The sequence below is a fragment of the Haliotis rubra genome, unplaced genomic scaffold (assembly GCF_003918875.1).
Source record: "Haliotis rubra isolate DU_JTF1 unplaced genomic scaffold, ASM391887v1 Scf859, whole genome shotgun sequence".
Taxonomy (NCBI): domain Eukaryota; kingdom Metazoa; phylum Mollusca; class Gastropoda; order Lepetellida; family Haliotidae; genus Haliotis; species Haliotis rubra.
The window spans coordinates 144278-168408 of record NW_025767589.1 but is presented as its reverse complement, the minus strand read 5'-3'; the positions used below and the strand labels follow the sequence as shown (position 1 = coordinate 168408).

Sequence of the window (24131 nt, the reverse complement as noted above, 5' to 3'; positions counted from 1 at the left end):
ACCAGCACCTAACTAGTCCGAGCTTCTGGCATCAGTCGTCCACTAAGGGGTATGATGACAAAGAGTTTACTACGACTACACTCTTACCCGAAGGTTCAAGGAATGCATTGTTTGCTTTCAGGTAAAAGTATCATCAGGCATAACGCATTTACAATTTAGTCCACATACCATACAAGGTATGTTTTCGTTTTCTATATATAATCTTTAAATAGTACGTGGAAGGTCGTTAACTTCTTTTAGTTTATGGATAACCCAATGTTGATAGCTAAATGATGATTTGTGTCAACCGAGTCAGCGAGCCTGACCAGATCCTGTTAGTTTATAATTTGAATGGCAATGTAAACCTCTCAAATCCGAGGGAAGGAGATCAATGTTGCCATGCCACTTCATTTTCAGATGAGAGAACCCTCCAGGCAAGACCTGCGGGCAGCATTTATCTGTACAGCACGCATTGACGTCACAAAACGATGTTCCATGATCTCGTAGTAATCTGTGGTGTCAGGCAACATCCTCTCCTTTAAAGCAAATTGTGGAAGAGGCGGGTGTTACCAGTAGGGAAGGCCATGCTAACCATTTTCCTGAATATCTGACGTTACCACTCTTTTCAGTCAGCATGTCATACCTTTTTCAAGTGTAATTTGCTTTTGAAGACAGGGGGTATTCATTGGTTAGTCGTGTCTGGGTTTTGTTTGTATGTGTTTTCGTTTGTTTTATTCTTTATTTCTTCGTTTTTGTTGTTGTTGTTGTTTTTCTAAATATGCCGTTATCATTGTGGGACTGCAGGACTGTGTTTATCCTAGTCTGTAGTTTCCACCAGGAGAGTTGACAGACAGAGTGGACGCAACTCTTGTGTCGACTTCAGCTTTCGTCAAACCATATTTTCCTTTGTCTCTGCTACGGTCACACACTGCCACGTGGCTTAGTACTTTCAACCCTAACGTCCTCAACATCCATTCTATGAACGATGTCTAATTGGAATCATGATATACGCCAAGGCTCCACTTGCTAATTCAAAATCACCATACATACACTGCTTTAGAAACTATTTGCAACAGTTATATGTTAACGTATGTGAATTTAGCTGGATTTGTTTAGATCATTTCTTCAGCTACTTTAGTAATGAATTAATTATGCCATCGTAGCAACCACATGTTGAAGAAATTCTCAGGGTGATAATGATTTCTTAAACAGGTATGCAATGTTCCCCCATAATAACAATCCTTTACATATACGGTCAATGTATAAAATCATCGAAACAACTCGCTGTTCACATTTAGTGTTTATTGGAAAGGGCATTGTCTTAAATCACAAATTAACATGAATCACTACCTATATAACAGCATTTTGTTATTAACAAAATAACCAAATTACTCTAAAGCCTCAGATGTGCAAAAGTTATAAAGGAAAGTAAGTTTCATAACAAAGATATATTAAGTTATGAAACAGCGCATGGAATAAGAATGCAAGTTCTTTTGTTGGTAAACTATATTCTGTTTACCACCTTCAGTTGATACAACTTGGTCGATGTAACTTATTCACATTCTAGATACAATTAGAAAGGCAATAAAAGCAAGAGGTGATAAATCGTCCAGATCCGACTATTTACAGACCGCCGCCATTTAGGTGGAATATTGCTGAGTGCGGCATAAAACTGAACTCACTCACTATGAACAGTCCACAACATCTGGGTATCCGCAGAGGAGACAAATGTAACCAGGTGATGGAGATGGTCGATGCATGCCACCAAATACTAAATGTAAGACTAATAAGATCTTCAGATAATATGTTAGACGAGATCAATATCTTCCATGATACAGCCTCTAATAAAATTCTGGATTTGTCCTTCAACCTCGGGAGGGGGTATTGGATTTATGAAGAAGATATGTATGTGTCAGCATATACAAAAAGGATCCACTGCTCTCAACTCAGAGTTGATTGTTGTGGTCATACACTTTGTTCTGAATGACATCATACTGTGACTTCTCTCTCTCCCTGGAGACTTCACTCAGTTCGGTGTAGTGTTGTTCATTCGTTCCAGCTGTGTTCCCACGAGCAGGAATCCCACCAGTGCCACCTGTGTCTGTATTTCTCACCTCTGTAGTAGGTGAGGATATCCATTTCAGTCTGAAACAGAAATTTAATAGAAACGGGACATGTGACAGTTATAACATTCTAGAGCCTGACAATCTACTTTAAGTTGTATAGTACACAGGGCGCTGAACATTGAAATCGAGTTCACATAGATCCATTTATAAGAATGTTGTTTCTGCTGTACTTTTAAAGTACAATATGTTTTTCTTAAACTTTAAACGTTTTCTGTGCATATTCCAGAAGCCGCAAGACTAATGTAAGACTACAATTTGGTAAGACTACGAAGTTAGTACTCTGTCATTTAACATCCACTTTTTAAAAGGTTATCTTCCAAATATGGCCAACCCTCCAAACAGCAACAGCATTACAGTAAGCACTACCGCTCCTCCAATGACGCCGCTTGTAACAGGAGACACTGAATCACAGACACATGCACTTTCTTCTTGTACCAGAAAGTAACATATTCATATAAATGCCAAAGTATCTGAGAATGATACGTTAATAGTTAATCAATTACAACAATAATTCTCATCTTAAAAAACTTATGAAAACAAAACATAAATGCGATTCGAACCTCGAACATCCTCATCACATCGGTCACCAGTGAATCCGTCCAGACATTCTCCGGGACAGCGTCCATCACCAGTTTTACACGTGACGTCACAGTGTCCACAACGAGTACAATAAGGCCAAAATGTTCCAGGTTTGCATCCTGAAAGTTCAAGCATTGAATGATGAAATGATATTATTGAGAAGGAAACTGAAATATGTTTGAGTTGTGACACCTCTAAACAAATCTTTTGCAGCTCTTCAACTCAATTCGCACAGATAAACAGTTGTATGCATTATATTAAACCATGATGGGAGCTGACACATCAGAAACCGGACAGCAGTTCCAGTGGACATGGTTCAATAACGAAAACTACAATGTCTAACCATTTGCATGAGTTATGTCTCCTACCAATGGCCGAAAATACATTATCGATCGATTGCGTGATTGGAATTCTGACAGTCTGTAGCAGACTATTATCACAGTCACTGGTGAAAAGATGACTGATAATTTGTTGCTTCATTAATAAATGAGTGTCAGGTCTGACCAGTACTTCTAATTCAAGTATGAAAATACCATGACGCTACATAAATTGGCTGTATGATATTCCCTTGTAATGTTGGAACCCACCAACAGTCCAAGGTTCTTTACAGTTCAGGAAAACTGAAAATGGAGTTTTATCTTCGAGTGAGTGATGGTGAGTGAGTGAGTGAGTGAGTGAGTGAGTGAGTGAGTGAGTGAGTGAGTGAGTGAGTGAGTGAGTGAGTGAGTGAGTGAGTGAGTGAGTGAGTGAGTGAGTGAGTGAGTGAGTGAGTGAGTGAGTGAGTTAAAATGTGTCGTCAGCCATATCGTGGTCAAACAAGTCATATAGTACAAACAAATATATTTATACTTTTAAAATGCTGCCATCGAAAGACAGTGGAATAGATAGATTATCACAGATTATAGGTAAAACTAGTTTGATATAATTTTAAAACGCTAAACCAATCTTCAACCACATATTATATAATCGGGCTAGAGATCGTCAGCAACCAAAGTTAGGCCACGCCACCATACTGCTTCCTGTACGGCTCCCCAGACGGATTAACACCATCCCTCTAGCTGCTGGCGATTGTAGGCAAATTTAGCCAACAAATAAAACTTACAAAAATATTACGATTAAAACGGTCTTTGAAAGTATGGTCTTACAGTACTCTTACGGGAGGACAATTATTTTGCAGTACTTCAACCCCCGTCCAGGGCACAGCCACAAACAATTTCAGTGAATTGTGATAAACTACCAAATTTTTGAGAAACAACTATGTACTTCAAAAGTTATCAATAAGGTCGATTTCCTTTAGAAAATCAATGATTCAATGAGAATTAATAGTATACAAAAGATCCTTCATAAATGCTGTTTGAAAATAGTGATTGCTTGGGCAACCAACACGAGAAGATGTCATATTGGCCAGTAGCAAGATCATTTTATGATGCAAGAATTTCCATTAAAAGTGGATGTTTTTGTGACATGTTGTTAATGGATAGAAGGCAAGAAAGAGAATAAACAAATATTGTGTATTGTTTATTTTTAGACTGTTTATTGATATAAGTGCAGACAAAAAAGCTTCGGCTCTGTTCTTTTGCAATCTTGAAGAAAATGTTCTGGATCCAATGACAGTGGCACTAGCTACTGCCCCACCATTCTTGGATCCATCCGTGAAGATAGATTTGGAAGTACCAAAAGTGTGTCTTAACTGATTGTATTAATGTTTGTAGATTAGTTGGTTAGTTGTAGATTTCTTAAGTTTTGTTAATGTGAGATCCACCTGCGGTCTCAACATTTGCCAAGGAAGAGAAAAAAGGCGGAAAGGAGATATGTTCTCAAGTTCGACATTTGCGGCAGAAACGAAAGGTTTAATTCGTAGTGCAAGAGGTTGAATAAACGTAGCGTTTTCGTTATGGGATCCTCATATATGGGATTAAATACTCGGTTGTATACTGGATGAATCATTGCAATTAATAGCTTTAGCGGCTGGGGGTGATCAGCTCAGCAGTGATACTCGACCTTGACAGCTTCAGTTAAATCACAAAGAGATATTGTGTTATAGAGTAAATAAAAATAGATCCGAGACAGATCCTTGTGACATCCCATATACACAATCTCGCATCTGACACAGGCTAACATCTCAGCTTAAAATATGTTTGAAAACATATGAGAGCGAGAGCTGTATACACCTTCATCAAAGAATATAATTCTAAGAATATAATTTAAATACAAAAATATTTGGAAAATTACTCTGAGTACAGTCTGCTCCAATCCATCCTTCCCGACAACCGGCAGCGCAGGCTCCTGCCACGTGGTCGCAGGAGACTGGTGCAGTTTCACAATGACGTGAATCACAAGACTTGATGCAGTTAGAACCGTACTTCCCACTCTGACATGCTCCAAGCAAAGGAAGAGAGAGATTGATCATACAACAATTATATCTTTGTTTCGTAAGGTTGAAATGTCTTACAACGAAGCTTTCGATCCAAATTCAGTCAAGATGATTCTTTAAGAGATACAATAACAATGTAACTGAACTATACTCTTCCAAAAAGTATGGGAACGTCATTTTTAATGTACGATTGAAAAAAGCGGCGATATATCGGAGTCAATCAATGTTGATATGATAATAATGAATGTCTTGTGAGTGCATCACCATTTGCACTTCCTTATGACCATAGTTGTTTGCACAGTAAATGATTGGTGTATGACGTGAAATTTGCATGTGCACGGTTTCATTTTGAAACAAAGAAACGGCTTGAAACAAACACTAACAATTGTGTGGTGCAAGATGATTGTCAGAATTAATAGTCTACAGTAGTTCTCTTGAAAACCTTCAAAATCAAGAATGACACCCCATGCACGTGTAGGGGGCTACTGCACTGTGCACTTGCATCCCATGCGTTGTGTTTAAGGAGGGTAATCAAGAGAAATGGGGGTGTGTTCATAAGATGTCTGTCTTTGAAAAGTTTGATAACGCCTTTATTTACTATCTAACGAGAAAGTTCAGGTTTCCCTGCTTTTTTTAAGAGTATATAATGTCCATCTTAATGTCCATCACTCAGTATATAACATCCAATTGGCATTTCGCATTACATGCCTTACATGTTTGCACATGACCAGAAAGCAGCACGTAAATTATTGAACTTCATAATTCTTTACCGTGTTATCTTTTTCCCAGTATCATCTCTGCCAACACCATTTCAACTCGATTTATACATACATATTGTCGGCCACAGTTCATTATAGCATTCGGCGTTACACGTGTTGTGCCGCTCAGATATATATCTTACATAACAGAAAACAATTCTCAATCTTAGTCTCACGTATATTGAATTCTTGAACTAAGACTCACTCATCCTGCAGTCATCATTATGCCAGCCTTCCCGGCATCCATCTGGGCATGATCCAGTGACGTCACATACAGAAGATGGCGTTTTACAGTTGCGGGAACTGCAGAACTCATTTTTGTCCATACCTTCCAGAGGGGCAAATGACTGGCAGTGTAAAAAGCGAACATCTGAATGTACTTTCGTTTAAATTATTACCCTCGGAGATGTATTACAACCATTACAATACACTCCAGCAAATACAATTTACGGCCCAAAAAGAATACCTCTCTGAATCACAAAAAACACCATTGGCATTCAAATCTAAACAATGACATGGTGATATGATATACATACCACGTTATTAGATAGGATAATTTTCATAAAAATGTGAGGTTATGTAATTGCAAATCTATTCCAGTTCATTTGTTAAATATGCTCGGGAACTCTCCATGGTCCCTAGTATGGTGATCTAGCTTCAGTTGTTGGCAATCTCTAGCCTGTTTTTACACTGTCTTGTCATTTCTAATCAACATGTTTTAGATTTAATTACTAGTTTTAAATGGATATCTGTGATACACTAGTAGTTTTACTGTTCTTCGCCAACAGGTTTTAATTTCTAATTTTATTGATATATGATATAATCATTCTTTTTTCTTGTCACGATATGGCTGAAATATTGCCGATGTGACGTTAAATATTAACTCACTCACTCACTCACTCGGGAAGTCTTCATTATTCCCCTGAGAGGATTTCAATTGCCAAATGTGTCGCTTCTGTGGCACAAGTGACTTCGATAGCAGTAATTGATTTTGACAAGTACAGTATGTTCATAGTATTTTTGTGGTGAACACTGAACATGGGTTTGCTTGTGTTTGTGACATATACCTTGTGAATGTCTATAGTCTTCTGTACCAATTACTGGAACCCATCAATCCTGACAGTAGAAACGTCTCACCTGTATCACATCTCTGTCCCTGCCACCCTGGTCTACAGTCTCCGGGACACAATCCAGTCAAGCGATCACAGGTAGAATCCAGTCAGTGACAGAACTTATTACAGTCCACCCCGTAGATTCCTGGGCTGCAAACTGGTGCATTATCAAGACAAGAAAGGTACATATGACTGTATTCGAAGGGGGGGGAAGGAAGGTGATATATGGTTAGATTGGGTTCAACGTTGTGCATAGAAATATGTGTTGATTTTTAACTAATCCAGACTTATGTTTGGACTGAGATATTATCCTGCAGTTTAACATGGCTGTCACACTAACACACATTACAATAACTCTCATCCGGCAAATACTGGTTTTGTCACCTTGGTGCCGACACTAGGCTGAGTAACAACACTTATAGTCTTTAGGCGTCTTTAGATGTTGCTGCTACAAGGGGATCGAAACTCTTGTCCATCGGTCTACCCACTACACCACAGGGATGTTTTGGGGGAAGGGGCACATATAGAGGAGTGGGTGGTGGAAGGGAATTTTTTATGTATAGACTAGCTTTAATGAGGTAGTGCAATTGTTGACAAGGACAAACGTTTACATCAAGGGTCTATAAAGGCATATGGTCGGCGTGAATGGAAAGGGAATTGTGCTAACTTCTATTGGCTGAAGTCACGGAAATGACACTTAAATTGGTCCTATTTAGCTGATTTAATTGATATATGTAGCGTTGATACCATAGATACATCGACATCTTTAGCATTATAGAATGAGTCTAATTTGTTACTAAATGGGTCACACTATGTGACTTAACAGATCATCCTGCAGTGATATGTTATTATTGCAACGCCAGAACATGAGTTTGAGTTCAATAACAAATGTCAAAATAGTATCGAGATAATTATATGTACAACATCATACATGGGCAAGGAAGACTGGTTTCGTGTCTCACTGTTTGGTAACGTAAATGTTGACAATATGTGGACTTTGCAACATTAGAGACTTTCCAAAGAATATTAACCACTTTCGATTATCCGCAGAAACAGACTCCGTTGGACATAAAATGCAACTCAGCACTGACAATTTCATAAAAGAGACCACTGAAGATGAGTATTGACATCAGATGTTGGCGATAGGGGAAAGCATGTCCTGCAGTACCGGCTGTACCCATTTCTCAAAATTTATCTTGTAGGCAATTTGTAGGCACAATGGAGTAGTGAGTGCATTCGTTGATTACGGCAAATATCCAAGGTCTGTAAATGCATATGGGAGGCATAAATAGAAAGGAAATTGTGGGAATATTTAAAGGCTGAATCTCCGGAAATGACACATGACTTTGCCCTATTTAGTTGATTTCATTGATATATTTACAAGCCCTGAATCTTAGAATAAAAATGACAAAACTAGTTAACAGATGTGGACAGTTGGTGTTGGCACAATTTTCAGTACACTTCTTACTATTAGTACTCAATCATAACACGAACTGATACAAACTAGTACACGTCGAATCCAGCCCTTTTCTATTTTCTATTACACAAAGTGTGCTTCATAGTTGCAGGACTTGGGGATACTGAAAAATATTGTTTTTATTTGCATCAAAAATAAATTTCTCGTTGATGCGTAAGAAACATGGACATCTTTGTTACTAAATGCGTCACACTTAGCAACCAAGTTTATACATCATCCTGGAGTGACTTGTTATTATTGCAGCACCAGAACATGACCTTGACCTCCATAGCAAATGCCAAAGTAGTATCCAGGCAGATATGTACACTATTCTACATAGGCAAGGAGAATGAAGTCGTGTGTCTCTGCTTGATATGTGGACTTGTAACGTCAGAGAGTTTCAAGGTGAATAAACGTCAGCTCATGGGAATATTAACCAGTCTCGATTATTCGAACGAAAAAAATCAACTAGGCAAATTAGACAATCAAATGCAAATGAGCACTGACAGTTTCATAATCAGATGACTGAAGATCAGTAGCAGATATTCGATATTCGCGGAAAGGTGTAAGTATGTCCTGCCCTACCCATAGTACCAATTACTCGCAATTTATCTGAAACATCGGACCAACGAAACTGTGAAACAATTGATTGAATATATCAGTTATATTTGCATAACTGTACTGTATTTAAATCTGTTCTTCATACACCACAGAAATCTAGGACAGCCTGTTTTACGAAAAGGCGTTAGAAAAATATCTGAATACAGAATCCCATATAAGCTTTCCATCGGTGGATACCATACGCATCTACTTTAACTTGGTATTACATAGAATCTCGTTTAGTTACTTATTGTTGTCATAAAATTGGCCAAGCGTATTAATTCAATATTTAAATGTCCTGTGTAAATGGACGGACGCGGGGCGATCAACAACACACCCAGTTAAGTTTAACAAAATAATAAAGTTTGAATTTAAACGTTGATTCGTATCAATTTGAAACCAAACAAAAGACAGCTTTAGTATTCAGCACCACAACGTTAACAAATACAACTGTTGTACTTTGGTGAAATTTGTTGCATGATACACCCCGCGAAACGTAACAATCTAGCAACCTGGTTCTTCGAGTGTACCTGAGGTCCTCTTGTTGATCTATTACCTCCAACTAAATGTCATTAAATATACCCAGATATGTTAAGAGTTTGTTTATGATCTAGATTCAGCTTTTCAAAAGCACGCGTCCAGTTATTAAACACCGTGTCATACCAGCTTATTGTTATAAAAACAATGGGATCTTTAGCGAGAAAGTGAAATAGAATATGCAGTTAAAGGACAATAAGACAGCAGCGTGTCACCAGAACACGAATGGACAATTACTTGTAAATACAGTAAATGACATACCATAAATCTCCACCTCACAGATGTTGAGTGCATCATCGTATATAGGCCCTGTCCCCGGGTTCCTGATGGTGACGTATCTGCCGGTACCGTTACACGTCACGTCAGTTGGGTTGGGGGTATCTGGTGGACTCGGGAGGGTGGAGCAGATGGCGGAGGGGTCGTTGTTCAGATAGATGCTGGAGTTGGCATTTCTAAAGTAGACTTGAGTAAAACAAACACTGTTTCAGACTACGATGCACTATAATACTGTGTCAATATAGTTGCTGTTAGCGTATATATCAGATCACAAAAACTATGTCCATGCAATGGACTAATAACGTTACTGAGAGGATCCAGAGTATGGTACAGAGCAGAAGGGGTTTAGAATTAATTACATTAAAACTCAACAACTCTAAATAAACAGCACATTGAACTCAGGAATCTTCTGGATACACATGCACAATATCCCGTGGTGATTAGAATTCGTTCAGACATATGCTGTATCTTACAGTAAACGTCCTCAGCCTCAAAGGTTTTCATACGTAAATTACCGTCCGTAGCTGTATAGTAACTCATGTATATCATGGCCTATTATCTACACATGGAGAATCTATTGTTGTTCAGTTGTTGGCAATCTATATCCGATGTGACATATTGCCGATGTGACGATAAATGTGAATTTACTCACTACTAATGAAGACATTTACACGGTACAGAAAGTTACAGTGTGTGTGTTTGTCATAGGTATCAAACAAAGCCAAGATACAACCATGTTGTGTGAATACATCAATAATACACCACACTCCAATACAAAACAAAATACAGTAAATGTATGGCATCTACAAAGCAGATGTTAAATACATACTGTCTCGTCCTAATGCAGCATATTTCCCAACCCCAAACTACACTCGTGTATATAAAATTACATTCATACTTTGTTTGGTAAACATGATCAATATTACCGACTGTAAATAGGCTAACAATAATAGCCATTACTGCTGTTAATGAAATCCCCTTGCATCAGGGGAACCTCCCTGGGGTTGTTTTCAATTTGTAAATCTATTATAAAACAGAATAGCAATAGCAATAAATCTAGAAATTATTCGTTGAGGTATATTAGGTGATGGCGCGGCTCTGTTTTGCTATACACTGTTACATCAAAAGCATTTAATGAAAATATTCCTCGTCAGATAGATCAATGCCAGCCTACTGCACATATCTGGGTGTCATTCTCTATTGTCTGCCATATATTTGTTGTATAGAACCTTGAAGCTGATTCATTGATGTAGAGTGTTTACATATGCTGATAAACATGTTATCTGAGTATCATTTGCTATAGTCTTTGGTATATATCAATATGGTTTGGGGTTGTGTAAATTGTTGCTTGTTTATGTATTTTGATATACTGTAATGCAAAACTAGAATTCAGGAAGGAGTCTAAGGTGGGTCAACGGTGATTCATAACAATCTAAGATGGTATTCAGACTATTACAATAGCATCATTCTCTATTTGATCACGATAGATACCTACATCCACGTCTAGTGTAGATCCTGATGTCATACAGCTGGAAGTCCCGGCCCAGATCCACTGTTCAGTCTGACGGAGATCAAAAAGCGTGGAAACAGGTTCTGTTCCCACCACCAATGTCACTGTCACCATCCACAGCCTTTGATGGGTACCATATACTATGATGACCAGATGTTGTTGATGCTGTCTTGTCCAGGGCAATGTTTTCTGTGAAGTACAATAATCATGTAACGTCACTGCCCCCATCTATAGCCTGACGGGTACCAGCCTCCATACACTCAAGGTGTTGTTGATGCTGTCTTGTCCAGGGCAATGTTTTCTGTGAAGTACAATAATCATGTAACGTTACTGCCCCGATCTATCGCCTGACGGGTACCAGCCTCCGTACTCTCAAGGCGTTGCTATCTTTTTCTGTGCAATGTAGGACAATAATTATGTCCTCACAAAAGTCCATACATTCCCTATACATGTATGTGAAAGGGTTAACATGGGTTTACATGCATGATGATAGTCGGATTCTAGTTAATAGTCTTATGTCAATCTCAACCCTACAACCTATCTGTTGTATTACAAATGTCATGTATGGTGTGAGTTAAGGGATCATCATGACATTTATAATGATTTGTACAAAGAGTCTGTTTTCACATCGACCAAAGCAGAATAATCACATCAAAATCAAAGCCTGTGTATGTGTCACTCACGTTTCTGGCAAAGACCGACTTCCTTTTTCCATCCCCGATCACACGAACCAGAACAGGCACCTGTAGTCTCGTCACATGATGTCCCGCAGTGACAGGAGTAGCTGCAGGAGTCTCCAAACTTTCCTGGTTGACAGGAACCTGTGGGGAGAAACAGAGATGTGTGATTCAATGACCAGGTACTAGTCTCTAACGATCACACGTCTGTTTATCATCAACTTGAGTGAGTGAGTGGGTGAGTTAAGGGTTTAAATCACATCGGCAGTATTTCAGCCATATCGTGACTAAATCAAGTTATAGAAATAAAAAAATGAAAGGTAAATCATACAAACCAGTCAACAAAGGACTAGATTATGGCAGATATATATTTTAAGACTATTAATTACATTTAAACCATTTTAACTTCACATGACAAGACAATATAAAAACAGACTATAGATTGCCAACAGCTGAAGGTAGATCACCATATTAGGGACCATCATTCTGCTTCCTGCATGGACCCCAGCTGGATTTACATCATCCCTTCAGATGTTAGCAATTTTAGGCAACTCTAGCCATATCAACTCGAGTCCCTGCAATGATTGTGTACTGGACTATTTCAAGCTCTATCATATGCCTGATTTGTATGCCATCAAACTTTTATGCCATCCTTTTATCATCCAACTTACAGCAATTGCGATACTATCCCAATACCCTCAATAAGGAAGTGAAATACCTACAACGTAGACGTCTGATGACTGAATATGTATTAACCCCACCCAATGTACCTCTTTGATGGGGATGGCCTAAAAGTCGGGCCAAGAAAAGTCGGGCCGGGCCGGGCCACCGGGTAATACTAAAAATGGATTGCAGAATATTAAAACGAAACCTGCACATTTAGGTCGATACTTTTCCTGCCTTCACAAATGCATAGTTTGATTGAAAATATATAGTTAATGGTGAAAAAACCCACACAGCAACAATGACTACATACCGAGATTCCCGTAGAAAAGACACCGTGTTGTTGTTATGTGTTTTCCTTGATATGTCTATGAGGGAAGGTTGCTTACGTCTCCTAGCGTGTGACATCCTGGGGTCCTGGGCAGGAAGTGACAGTGTTTTGACTGCTTTTCTTTCCTTAATTAAGATATTGGGGTTCCCTAATTAACCTTTATTGTCTCATGCTGAATGAGCACAGGATGTTTATGTAAAAGAGACGTGGATATCGTCGAGTGTCAATGGGCAAATATGACATGATTATGTATATTAAAAGAAATATTTCAAATCACAACATTTTGTTATATGTTATTAAGGATCAAACAAAGTATGCATTCCTGAAACACAAAAATTCTTATGTGTTTTCATTGTAAAAACAATACCAGTCCAAATCAGATAGCCAGCGCGTATGCATATGCTTATATTTATTAATACAAATGAAACACAAAATGGTATTATATCTACCTAAATACCACTTCATCAAGTAAAGTAAAAGTGAAGCCCCTTTCTCTCTCCATTCCTAACAATTTAGGGGAAAAAAGTCCTCGGAAAACAAAATCCGCAATCAAAAGTGTTTAATCTCTGTTCGGCCCGACTTGGCCCGTGCTGTCAAAAACAACCTAAACCTCACACGTGTATCTTGAAATGTGTTTATAACCATAGATTAGTGTTATATCTACCTACAAACGTCTTTATAGAGTCTCAAAGCGTAGTATTTGAAGCAAACACGTTGCTTAAAGTGAAGCCCTAATTTCTATACATTCTCAACAACCACATAGTATAACATGCTTTCGGTCCGGCTTGGCCCGGGCTCTCAAAAACACGTTAAACCTCACACATGTATCCTGATTTGTGTTTAAATCCATAGATTAGTATTATATCTACCTAATTATCAATGTGTGATGTTACAAAATGCCACCTGTAAAGAAAACTGCTCCGTTAAAGTGAAGCCCTTTTCTCTCTCCATTCACAACATAGCCTCAATCAAAAGTGTTTAGTCGCTGTTCAGCCCGTCTTGGCCCGTGCTGTCAAACCAAACTAAACCTCACACATGTATCTTGAAATGTGTTTATATCCATAGATTAGTGTTATATCTACCTACAAACGTCTTTATAGAGTCTCAAAGCGTAGTATTTGAAGCAAACACGTTGCTTAAAGTGAAGCCCTAATTTCTATACATTCTCAACAACCACATAGTATAACATGCTTTCGGTCCGGCTTGGCCCGGGCTCTCAAAAACACCTTAAACTTCACACATGTATCCTGATTTGTGTTTAATTCCATAGATTAGTATTATATCTACCTAATTATCAATGTGTGATGTTACAAAATGCCACCTGTAAAGAAAACTGCTCCGTTAAAGTGAAGCCCTTTTCTCTCTCCATTCACAACATAGCCTCAATCAAAAGTGTTTAGTCGCTGTTCAGCCCGTCTTGGCCCGTGCTGTCAAAAACAAACTAAACCTCACACATGTATCTTGAAATGTGTTTATATCCATAGATTAGTGTTATATCTACCTACAAACGTATTTATAGAGTCTCAAAGCGTAGTATTTGAAGCAAACACGTTGCTTAAAGTGAAGCCCTAATTTCTATACATTCTCAACAACCACATAGTATAACATGCTTTCGGTCCGGCTTGGCCCGGGCTCTCAAAAACACCTTAAACCTCACACATGTATCCTGATTTGTGTTTAAATCCATAGAATTTTATTATATCTACCTACAAACGTCTTTATAGAGTCTCAAAGCGTTGTATTTGAAGCAAACACGTTGCTTAAAGTGAAGCCCTAATTTCTATACATTCTCAACAAAGACACAGTTTCACAAGCTTTCGGTCCGGCTTGGTCCGGGCGCTCAACGCACCTTAAACCTCTCAGATGTATCTTGAAATGTGATTAAATCCATAGATTGGTATTATATCTACCTAAATACCTCTTTATTGAGGCTCAAAGCTTTGTACATGTATTTGAATCTAACACGTTGCTTAAAGTGAAGCCCAGTGTTCAATCTGGCTCTGTGCGGGCTAATGAAATTAATACACCTGTTAATTACACCTGTATCCAGCTTGTTTAATTGCCCCTTGACTAATTGCAATCAGCTAGGTGTTGTGATTCAATTAACATACTTCATTGTTGCCCTTAATTACCGTTCAGGGGCCTTCAGTGTTATTCATTATTACTCCACCGTTTCTTCAAAACCTTTATCACAGAGGGGCATGTAATCACTGACTAAATTAGAAATGCTAAAAATGAGACATTTGTTCTATTATATATATATATATATATATTGACAATCTCCCTGAAGAGTAAAGAACGAAACATGTTGGAGAAAACGGCATTCTGTTTTTATTTATCTATGAAATATATATATATATATATATATATATAAAATTAATTAATTAATTAATTAATTATGCTTCCACTTGTGTTATGTTCCAGAGTATAAACATTAATGAATACTAGTACCGATACAGATGGCAGGCTGAAGCTATTCGTGATATGATTTACACATAAAAGTAAATTAATAAATATCAGAAGATATTATACCCAATTATATGACATGAAATGCTTGAAAGAGGTGGGGTTTTTTAGTGGTTTCAAGAATACAGGATGTTCTCCGTACAGTTTCCACAGTATAAACATCAATTCATACTAGTACAGATATAGATAGCCGGCTGAAGCTATTCATGATATCAGTAATTTAATAAATATCAGAAGGTATCAGCTAAAATGACTTGCCGTATGAGATGTTATGGTTATATAATTTGAACATACGAAAGTATGAAAACACATCCACGGCAATGACACTGTCTTCTGCCCAGCTCAGGCTCGGGAGAACATTGTTTTCACTGTGAGAGCTTTGCTAAAGGTTACTCGGTTATGCCGTTTCCTGATGTTGTGAACTTCAAGCGTTTCAGATAATCCTGTTTTCCTGAACACGCATACAGACAATAGAAGTATTAGAGAGAGCAGTGGGAGAAGTATGTTTTCATTAAATCCACAGTGTCCGCCTAGCTTTCAAAATGCATCCATATAAAACTGGCCGAGCTGGGCAGTAGCAGCCTATATTCAAATGATCTGATCTGAAAATGTCTGCATTACTTGTTGGCGACTCGTTACTGAAGTATGTTGGACGTTATACGCAGAAAGAAGGGATCGTGACAAGGTCTCTGTCCGGAGCCAAGGTGGCTGACATTCCCGATCTCTTGTGGGACATAGAGAACTTTCAGGTAGGAAACAGTTGAAGAATGTCGGATTGTGCACAGAATGAGGATTATTTCACGCGCATAGTCATAATATACCCATCATTGTGGATATCGGATGCTAAAAAGCGTATCTTATGTTTTGACCGCCCAAATCAAGTCATTTCTGAAGTGAGTTTTACTTCAACATTGTTTCCAGTTCATCATCGTCCACGTTGGGATCAACGACCTGGCGTACATGCCTAGGACGCCTGGGCAGGTCTTGGACAACTTCGCGAGACTGGTTGAAATTATAAGGAAGCAGAACCCACGGTATGTCATCTAATTTTATGCACCCGTTTAAAAACCTGTCAAGCTCAATCTGACATTTGAATACATGTTACGTTTTTATGGATAACAACTTCTTTTAATCTGACATTTACTTATACGAGCGGTTGCAAAATGAGGTCAAACGTCCAAGGCAGTGTCCGACTACAGATTGTTTAGATAAATTCCATTTTCAGAGATTTCAGCGGGTGGGCAAAATATCTGGTGGATGCACATAATGTTTTGTATGCTATGTTACACAGAGCTGTGGTACTCCTTTCCGGTGTCACCCCAAGATACCGGAATAGATGGCGACAAGGCCGTGGAAATCAGGATTCCCTCAACGAGAAGGCTTACACCCTCAACGAGAAAGTGAAACACTTTTGTGGTGAGAATGGATTGACCCTATGTCGGCCACCCTAACTTCATGTCTTCCGGGGAGTAAGGCAGGAGTTCATTGCCTCGCGATGGGCTTCACCTGAGACCAGCAGGACAGAAGCAGCTGGCTTCAGATATTATCTGTGCTCTTTCGGTGGTATGTTATTCAGATAGGGATTATTGTTTGCATTCATCAAATACTTACTATATTAAAGTGCCATAAGGCCAAGTCTCCGGTTTGATGCACAACCTTCATTTTACCGTGTACTTTGCTTTCAGTACAGATGTGTATTTAAATTTCTGCTCTGTTTTCGGACAAATGGTAACAGCCAAAAGGCATCAATGATAATACTGTGTTTTGTTGTTTCGGCTGTCACCCGTCTGCTGTATTTAATCTATGGAATTAAACACAAATCAGGATGCATGTGTGGGGTTTAAGGTGTTTTTGAGAGTCCGGGCCAACCGTACTGAACGCTGTGATACAGTGTCTTTGGTGAGAATATGTAGAAAAGAGAGCTTCACTTTCAGCAACGTTTTTGCTTCACATACTACGCTTTGAGACTCTGTGAAGTGATATTTAGGTAGATCTAACACTAATCTATGGATATAAACACATTTCAAAATACATGTGTGAGGTTTAAGCTGTTTCTGACAGCCCGGACCAAGTCGGGCCGAACAGCGACTTAACAATTTTGATTGAGGCTATGTTGTGTTTGGGGAGAGAAAAGGGCTTCGCTTTAACGGAGCAGTTTTCTTTACATGTTGCATTCGATAACATTACAAAGTGATATTTAGGTAGATATAATACCAATCTTTGGATTTAAACACATTTCAACATACATCTGTGAGGTATAAGGTGCGTTTGAGAGCCCGGGTCAATCCGGACCGAAAGCTTGTGATACTGCGTCTTTGTTGAGAATGCAAAGAAAAGACAGCTTCATTTTGAGCAAGGTGTTTGCTTCAAATACTACGCTTTGAGACTCTGTGAAGTGATATGTAGGTAGATATAATACTAATCTATGGATATAAATACATTTCAAGATACATGTGTGAGGTTTTAAGTTGTTTTTGACAGCACGGACCAAGCCGGGCTGAACAGAGACTAAACACTTTTGATTGAGGCTATGTTGTGTTTGGGGAGAGACAAGGGCTTCACTTTAACGGAGCAGTTTTCTTTACATGTTGCATTTGATAACATTACACATTGATATTTAGGTAGATATAGTACCAATCTATGGATTTAAACACATTTCAAGATACATCCGTGAGGGATAAGGTGCGTATGAGCGCCCGGGCCAAGCCGGACCGAACGCTTGTGATACTGTTTGTTGAGAATGTATAAAAAATAGGGCTTCACTTTAAGCAACGTGTTTGCTTCAAATACAACGCTTTGAGACTCTATAAAGACGTTTGTAGGTAGATATAACACTAATCTATGGATATAAACACATTTAAAAATACATGTGTGAGGTTTACGGTGTTTTTTTGACAGCACGGGCCAAGTCGGGCTGAACAGCGACTTAACACTTTTGATTGAGGCTATTTTGTGAATGGAGAGAGAAAAGGGCTTCACTTTAACGAACCAGTTATCTTTACATGTTGCATTTGATAACATTACAAAGTGATATTTAGGTAGATATAATACCAATCTATGGATTTAAACACATTTCAAGATACATCTGTGAGGTATAAGGTGCGCTTGAGAGCCCGGGCCAAGCCGGACCGAAAGCTTGTGATACTGCGTCTTTGTTGAGAATATGTAGAAAAGACAGCTTCATTTTGAGCAAGGTGTTTGCTTCAAATACTACGCTTTGAGACTCCATGAAGTGATATTTAGGTAGATATAACACTAATCTATGGATATAAACACATTTCAAGATACATGTGTGAGGTTTAGTTTGTTTTTGACAGCACGGGACAAGTCGGGCTGAACGGAGACTAAACACTTTTGATTGAGGCTATGTTGAGAATGGAGAGAGAAAAGGGCTTCACTTTAACGAACCAGTTATCTTTACATTTTGCATTTGATAACATTACAAAGTAATATTTAGGTAGATATAATACTAATCTATGGATTTAAACACACATCAGGATACATGTGTGAGGTTTAAGTAGCTTTTGACAGCACGGGCCAAGCCGAGCTGAACAGAGACTAAACACTTTTGATTGAGACTATATTGTGAATGGAGAGAGAAAAGGGCTAACTTTAACGAACCAGTTATCTTTACATGTGGCATTTTGTAACATCACACATTGATATTTAGGTAGATATAATACTAATCTATGGACTTAAACACAAATCAGAATACACGTGTGGGGTTTAAGTTGTTTTTGAGAGACCGGGCCAAGGCGTACCGAACGCTTGTGATACTGTGTCTTTGTTGAGAATATGTAGAAAAGATAGCTTCATTTTGAGCAAGGTGTTTGCTTTAAATACTACGCTTTGAGACTCTGTGAAGTGATATGTAGGTAGATATAATACTAATCTATGGATATAAATACATTTCAAGATACATGTGTGAGGTTTTAAGTTGTTTTTGACAGCACGGACCAAGCCGGGCTGAACAGAGACTAAACACTTTTGATTGAGACTATATTGTGAATGGATAGGTAGAATGACTAACTTTAACGAACCAGTTATCTTCACATGTTGCATTTGATAACATTACAAATTGATATTTAGATAGATATAATACTAATCTATAGATTTAAACACATTTCAAGATACATGTGTGAGGTATAAGGTGCGTTTGAGCGCCCGGGCCAAGCCGGACCGAAAGCTTGTGATATTGTGTCTTTGTTGAGAATGTATAGAAAATAGGGCTGCGTTTTAAGCAACGTGTTTGCTTCAAATACAACGCTTTGAGACTCTGTGAAGTAAATTTAGGTAGATATAATACTAATCTATGGATTTAAACACAAATCAGGATATATGTGTGAGGTTTAAGGCGTTTTTGACAGCACGGACCAAGCCGGGCTGAACAGCGACTAAACACTTTTGATTGAGGCTATGTTGTGTTTGGGGAGAGACAAGGGCTTCACTTTAACGGAGCAGTTTTCTTTACATGTTGCATTTTATAACATTACAAAGCGATATTCAGGTAGATATAATACCAGTCTATGGATTTAAACACAATTCAAGCTACGTGCGTTACGTTTAAGTTGCTTTTGTGGGCTCGAGCCATGCCGGGTGGAAAATTGTGGCCGAGATAATGTTAATAGTGTGGGGAAGAGATCGTATGATTTAAATGTGGTCATGCTTTAAATACGATGAATAGTGAATTTATGGGGTGGTATGTGATTGGATATAGATGTTTAAACGTTTTCGGGCCGACGGAAATGTGTATCGGAATTGGCTGAAGTATTTATACGTTTTAAATCCCGTTTCGTTTAACGATTCCACTTTTAGACGTAACCTCGGTCAGCCAGTTCACAGGCTTCTCGTCTTCCTGGGTTTTAGCCGATTTACTCGTAATAAAGTTATTATGGTACGCGTTTGTGGCTTCCGATTGATCATTATTATCCCGAGTGTATGTTGCATTGATTAGTTGTAGGCATGGTTTTCGTTAATGGGTTTATTAGCCAATAGTAGATTTGGCCCGCTTTGGCCCGGCCCGGCCCGACTTTTAGGCCATCCCTCTTTGATGTGTTCAACTTTGGAACAAATTTTATAAGAGAGATTCAGCTTCAGTGGGCTTCGGATGAGGAAGGTGAGCTACATTCGCAGCATCCCTTGGGTAGGCGAACCAGTATCAGTGACACAAACGAGTCAAACTGTTTGTTTACTTTACATGGTTTCATAACTTTTGCTTCAACAAAATGGTAGTTCAAGTGCATGTTTACTTGATGTGATCTGGCATGTGGGATGACTGGGCCCCGAAATAGAACTGCAATACCCAAGGGATAGGATAGGGACAGGACCTAGGAGTAGGAAGGACAGAGCCACAGGCTAGGGGTGTTATGAAACTTGGGTAGGAATAACTCGACATCAGGTTAGGGATGTTAGGAGCCTGAGGTAAGGCTGACGTACGGATGAGATGATCTTGGGACATTGGTAATAGGACCACACCGTAGGGGTATAATCACACTTAGGTCGGGGTCCCAAGGGATAATAGGGCTCTGGGGTAGAATTGAGAGTATCCAGAATCCTGTGGATAAGTATGCCAGAAAGTTTGGTTTGGGTGGACAAACCTGGGACAAGGCTCGGGCTCGGGCTCAGGTTCAGGCAGAGGCAGATTTGATACATCCCTGAGTACTGGTGATAGAATAGCTGGTTAGGGATGTCCGAACATGGTGATTGGGCACTACAAGGTTGCTTTGTAAAGGATAAAAGAACCGGGCGGTAGGGACCCTCAGAGTAGGGTTGTCAAGGGTCGGGAGGAAATGTATCCTGGTAATAAACCAAGTTGATCTACTCACCTGATACCAACTGTATCCATCGAGGTAAGACCACTAGAACGAATATCCTGACACCCGCCATGTTGACAAACCAGGAAGTGAATACCCAGTCAAACTGTGATAAAGGTTAAGCCCACTGAATGTATATGTAACTCTAGGCGTATTCATCTTTTGTTAAAAGGGGCGACTATGGTCAACAGCGACGCTGGGTATAGATAGCAGATTTTCACAGTCGTTCCAATACATACAATAAGATTGTGTGTGATCAGCTTTCACATTTGTTGTCCCAGTCAAAATTCCTCAGAAACACATACATCCTTTTCAGAAGAACTTCATGGGATATTAGCTCTGGGAATAGAAAGACACACAGCTACAGTTTTGATCAATCTAATGGTACAATGTAGAACAGCTGAGGCGTGTATGAACAGCTCGCACTCACCCTATGTATGCATGTGACTCACGGATCCGTCCTAAAGTCGACATGGGAGATGGCAGCAGGGTTGCTTCCATCTTGATCAGGTGAGGTCAGACATGGCGACCTATCGGCGAGGACATGAATTATTATATTATGCATGGCGTCTTTTCATGCATGTCTGATATTATACCTCAGACTTGTTATTTCCTCCGGTTCAGTTACTGTTTCCGCTGTCTGTGTTGATATCGTTTGCTATGAGGGACAGTCCGCAAATTCAAAAACATGGAAGTCTTTTGTGACAAGTGATACCAAATAATTCATCATTTTAAAATAATATATTTTAGATAAGAGGATTGAAGTTCCACAGGACTCACAATCTGCGGATAGCACTTGAAGGAAACACATGACCATTACAATTATATACAAAAGAGTCACATCTTATACATAATGAGAGAGTTATATCCACTTCTGGATCAGGAGAATAATCAAACAAATATATGTAATGGCTTTAGAAGACACATTTCTATGCCTGTATCACCTCCGATTTAACGGAAAATATATGCCACATACAGACATATATTTTTAAACAGAAGATGCTATGTCTCTTGCTATTTCATAAGAAGCATCTATAACTGTCGGACTGAAACTAAACAAGAAGAGTCTGCCGAAATGCCAACAGGCGAAGGCGACCTCAAAAACACCTAACTGGAGAAGAAGAAGATAAACAAGAAGTCATCAATATCAATGTACCTATCCAGCACAAAACCTTTGTCAAAATTACTATTTGTTCGGAAATATCGCAAGTTATCAAGCTGATAGGAGAAATACAACATATTGAAGCTCTTGAGTGAATTTACTTTCGTTCAAATGTGGCATTATTGTAACTTGACACATGCTAAGGCTATTCAGATGAAGACTGTTCAATTTACTGTATGTTTTTGAAACTTCGATTTTTTTTCTTTTTTCTTTTATATTGAACCTCAAAGACTTTTCAAACCCAAATGCAAAATGTTGTTCTTGCAACGTGGTGTTTATATTATGATTGTATCCTTTTGTTAACATGTTATTGTAATCCAATTTGACAGTTATTACCAACATCAGTGTGTTTTCTGATAAAAAAGCATATCGACCAAGCGTACCTAAAAAGACAGACAAGGTAAATGTTCAGTATGACATTCGTGAAAATGAAATTGCACTTTCAGATTGTGACAACCCTACCAATGAAAGCGACTCCCAAACTCGCTTGAAATCATTCTTGTGTTGACACAATACCACGACTTATGAGAGATGTGAGGAACCAAGCCTTGGGTCGATTGCAAGTTGGGATGCGTGCACGGAGGGTAGCCAATCATTTTAATGTTCATGTTAGGACAATATACCAACTGCAGGAACAGTATGAGGCCACTAACAGCATGCAAGGCCGTCTAGAGAGAGGACGATCTGCAGTAACATCACAACGTCAAGACCGACAGATTGTGCGCAACCATCTGCAGGATCGCTTCACCAGAGCCACGGAAACAGCTCGCCAGACCATTGGGACCCACAAGAGACTCATCAGTGCCGATACATTACGTCGACGTTTGCGCGAGAGAAAACCTCTGCTATCACAGACTATATCGTGGTCTTGTCCTCACCGCTAGTTACTGCGAATACCGACTGCCATGGGCAACTTGGCATCGGAATTGACGTTATCGACAATGGAGAACTGTGAAAGCCGATATTGTGTTGACAACCGATGGCAGAGTGACAGTATGGCGAAGGAATGGGGAACGGTTTTCCAATGTGTGTATTGTTGAAATAGACTCATGGGGTGGTCATGGTGTGGGGTGCAGTCGGTCTGAACCAGAGAGTTGGCCCCGTGGTGTTCCAGAATCACGGTCTAGGACGAAGAAATGGCGTGACAGCTGCTCGCTATGCTGACCAAGTCGTAAGATCCCACGTTGTACCACATTTTGAACATCGCAGAAATCACATCTTCCATCAAGACAACGCTCGTGCCCACACTGCCAGATCAACACTGTACTTCCTAAGACAACATGGCATCTAAACCCTACAGTGGCCCGCACTGTTCGGATTTAAGTCCAATGGAAAACTTTTGAGACGAGTTTCTTAAGCAGACTGAATGACCTTCAACCAAGGCTGACAACTCCGGCTGGACTCGATCAGGCATTTCGCCGAGTACGGACACAAGTGCCTATGACCTTCATCTACCGGCTAATTCATTCCATGTACAGACAACGCAATGCCGTCATCGATGCCCATAGAGGCTAACACGATAGTGGCTTTGAGGTATCTTAGTGGTACCATTTTGGTGAATTTGCTTGTGTGAAGTTTAAAATGTGATTCCCAAAAATGTGTTAACCATAATTGTCAAGTTTGAACGCAACCCTCAGTTTTGATTGTCAATTAGAGCGAATTAAATTGTGTGGTTTAAGAAACCTCTATCGGTCCGTTTCTTTTGCGGTTCA

The 24131-nt window shown here is 39.2% G+C and overlaps 2 protein-coding genes across 2 annotated transcripts in view; both read right to left on the bottom strand.

The window, feature by feature from the left end:
- LOC124262851 (multiple epidermal growth factor-like domains protein 10) overlaps positions 1 to 6157 on the bottom strand; it is a 138939-nt gene extending 132782 nt beyond the window's left edge. The window contains exon 1 of the mRNA XM_046697433.1: positions 6022 to 6157. Coding sequence (XP_046553389.1) covers positions 6022 to 6142 — 121 coding nt within the window. The 5' untranslated portion in view covers positions 6143 to 6157. The remainder of the gene's footprint in view (positions 1 to 6021) is intronic.
- LOC124262844 (multiple epidermal growth factor-like domains protein 10) overlaps positions 1 to 24131 on the bottom strand; it is a 229905-nt gene that overhangs the window by 180142 nt on the left and 25632 nt on the right. The window contains exons 2-3 of the mRNA XM_046697411.1: positions 11991 to 12128; positions 9783 to 9983 (exon numbers count right to left, since the gene is read on the bottom strand). Of these exons, the coding sequence (XP_046553367.1) occupies positions 9783 to 9983; positions 11991 to 12128 (339 nt within the window). The remainder of the gene's footprint in view (positions 1 to 9782; positions 9984 to 11990; positions 12129 to 24131) is intronic.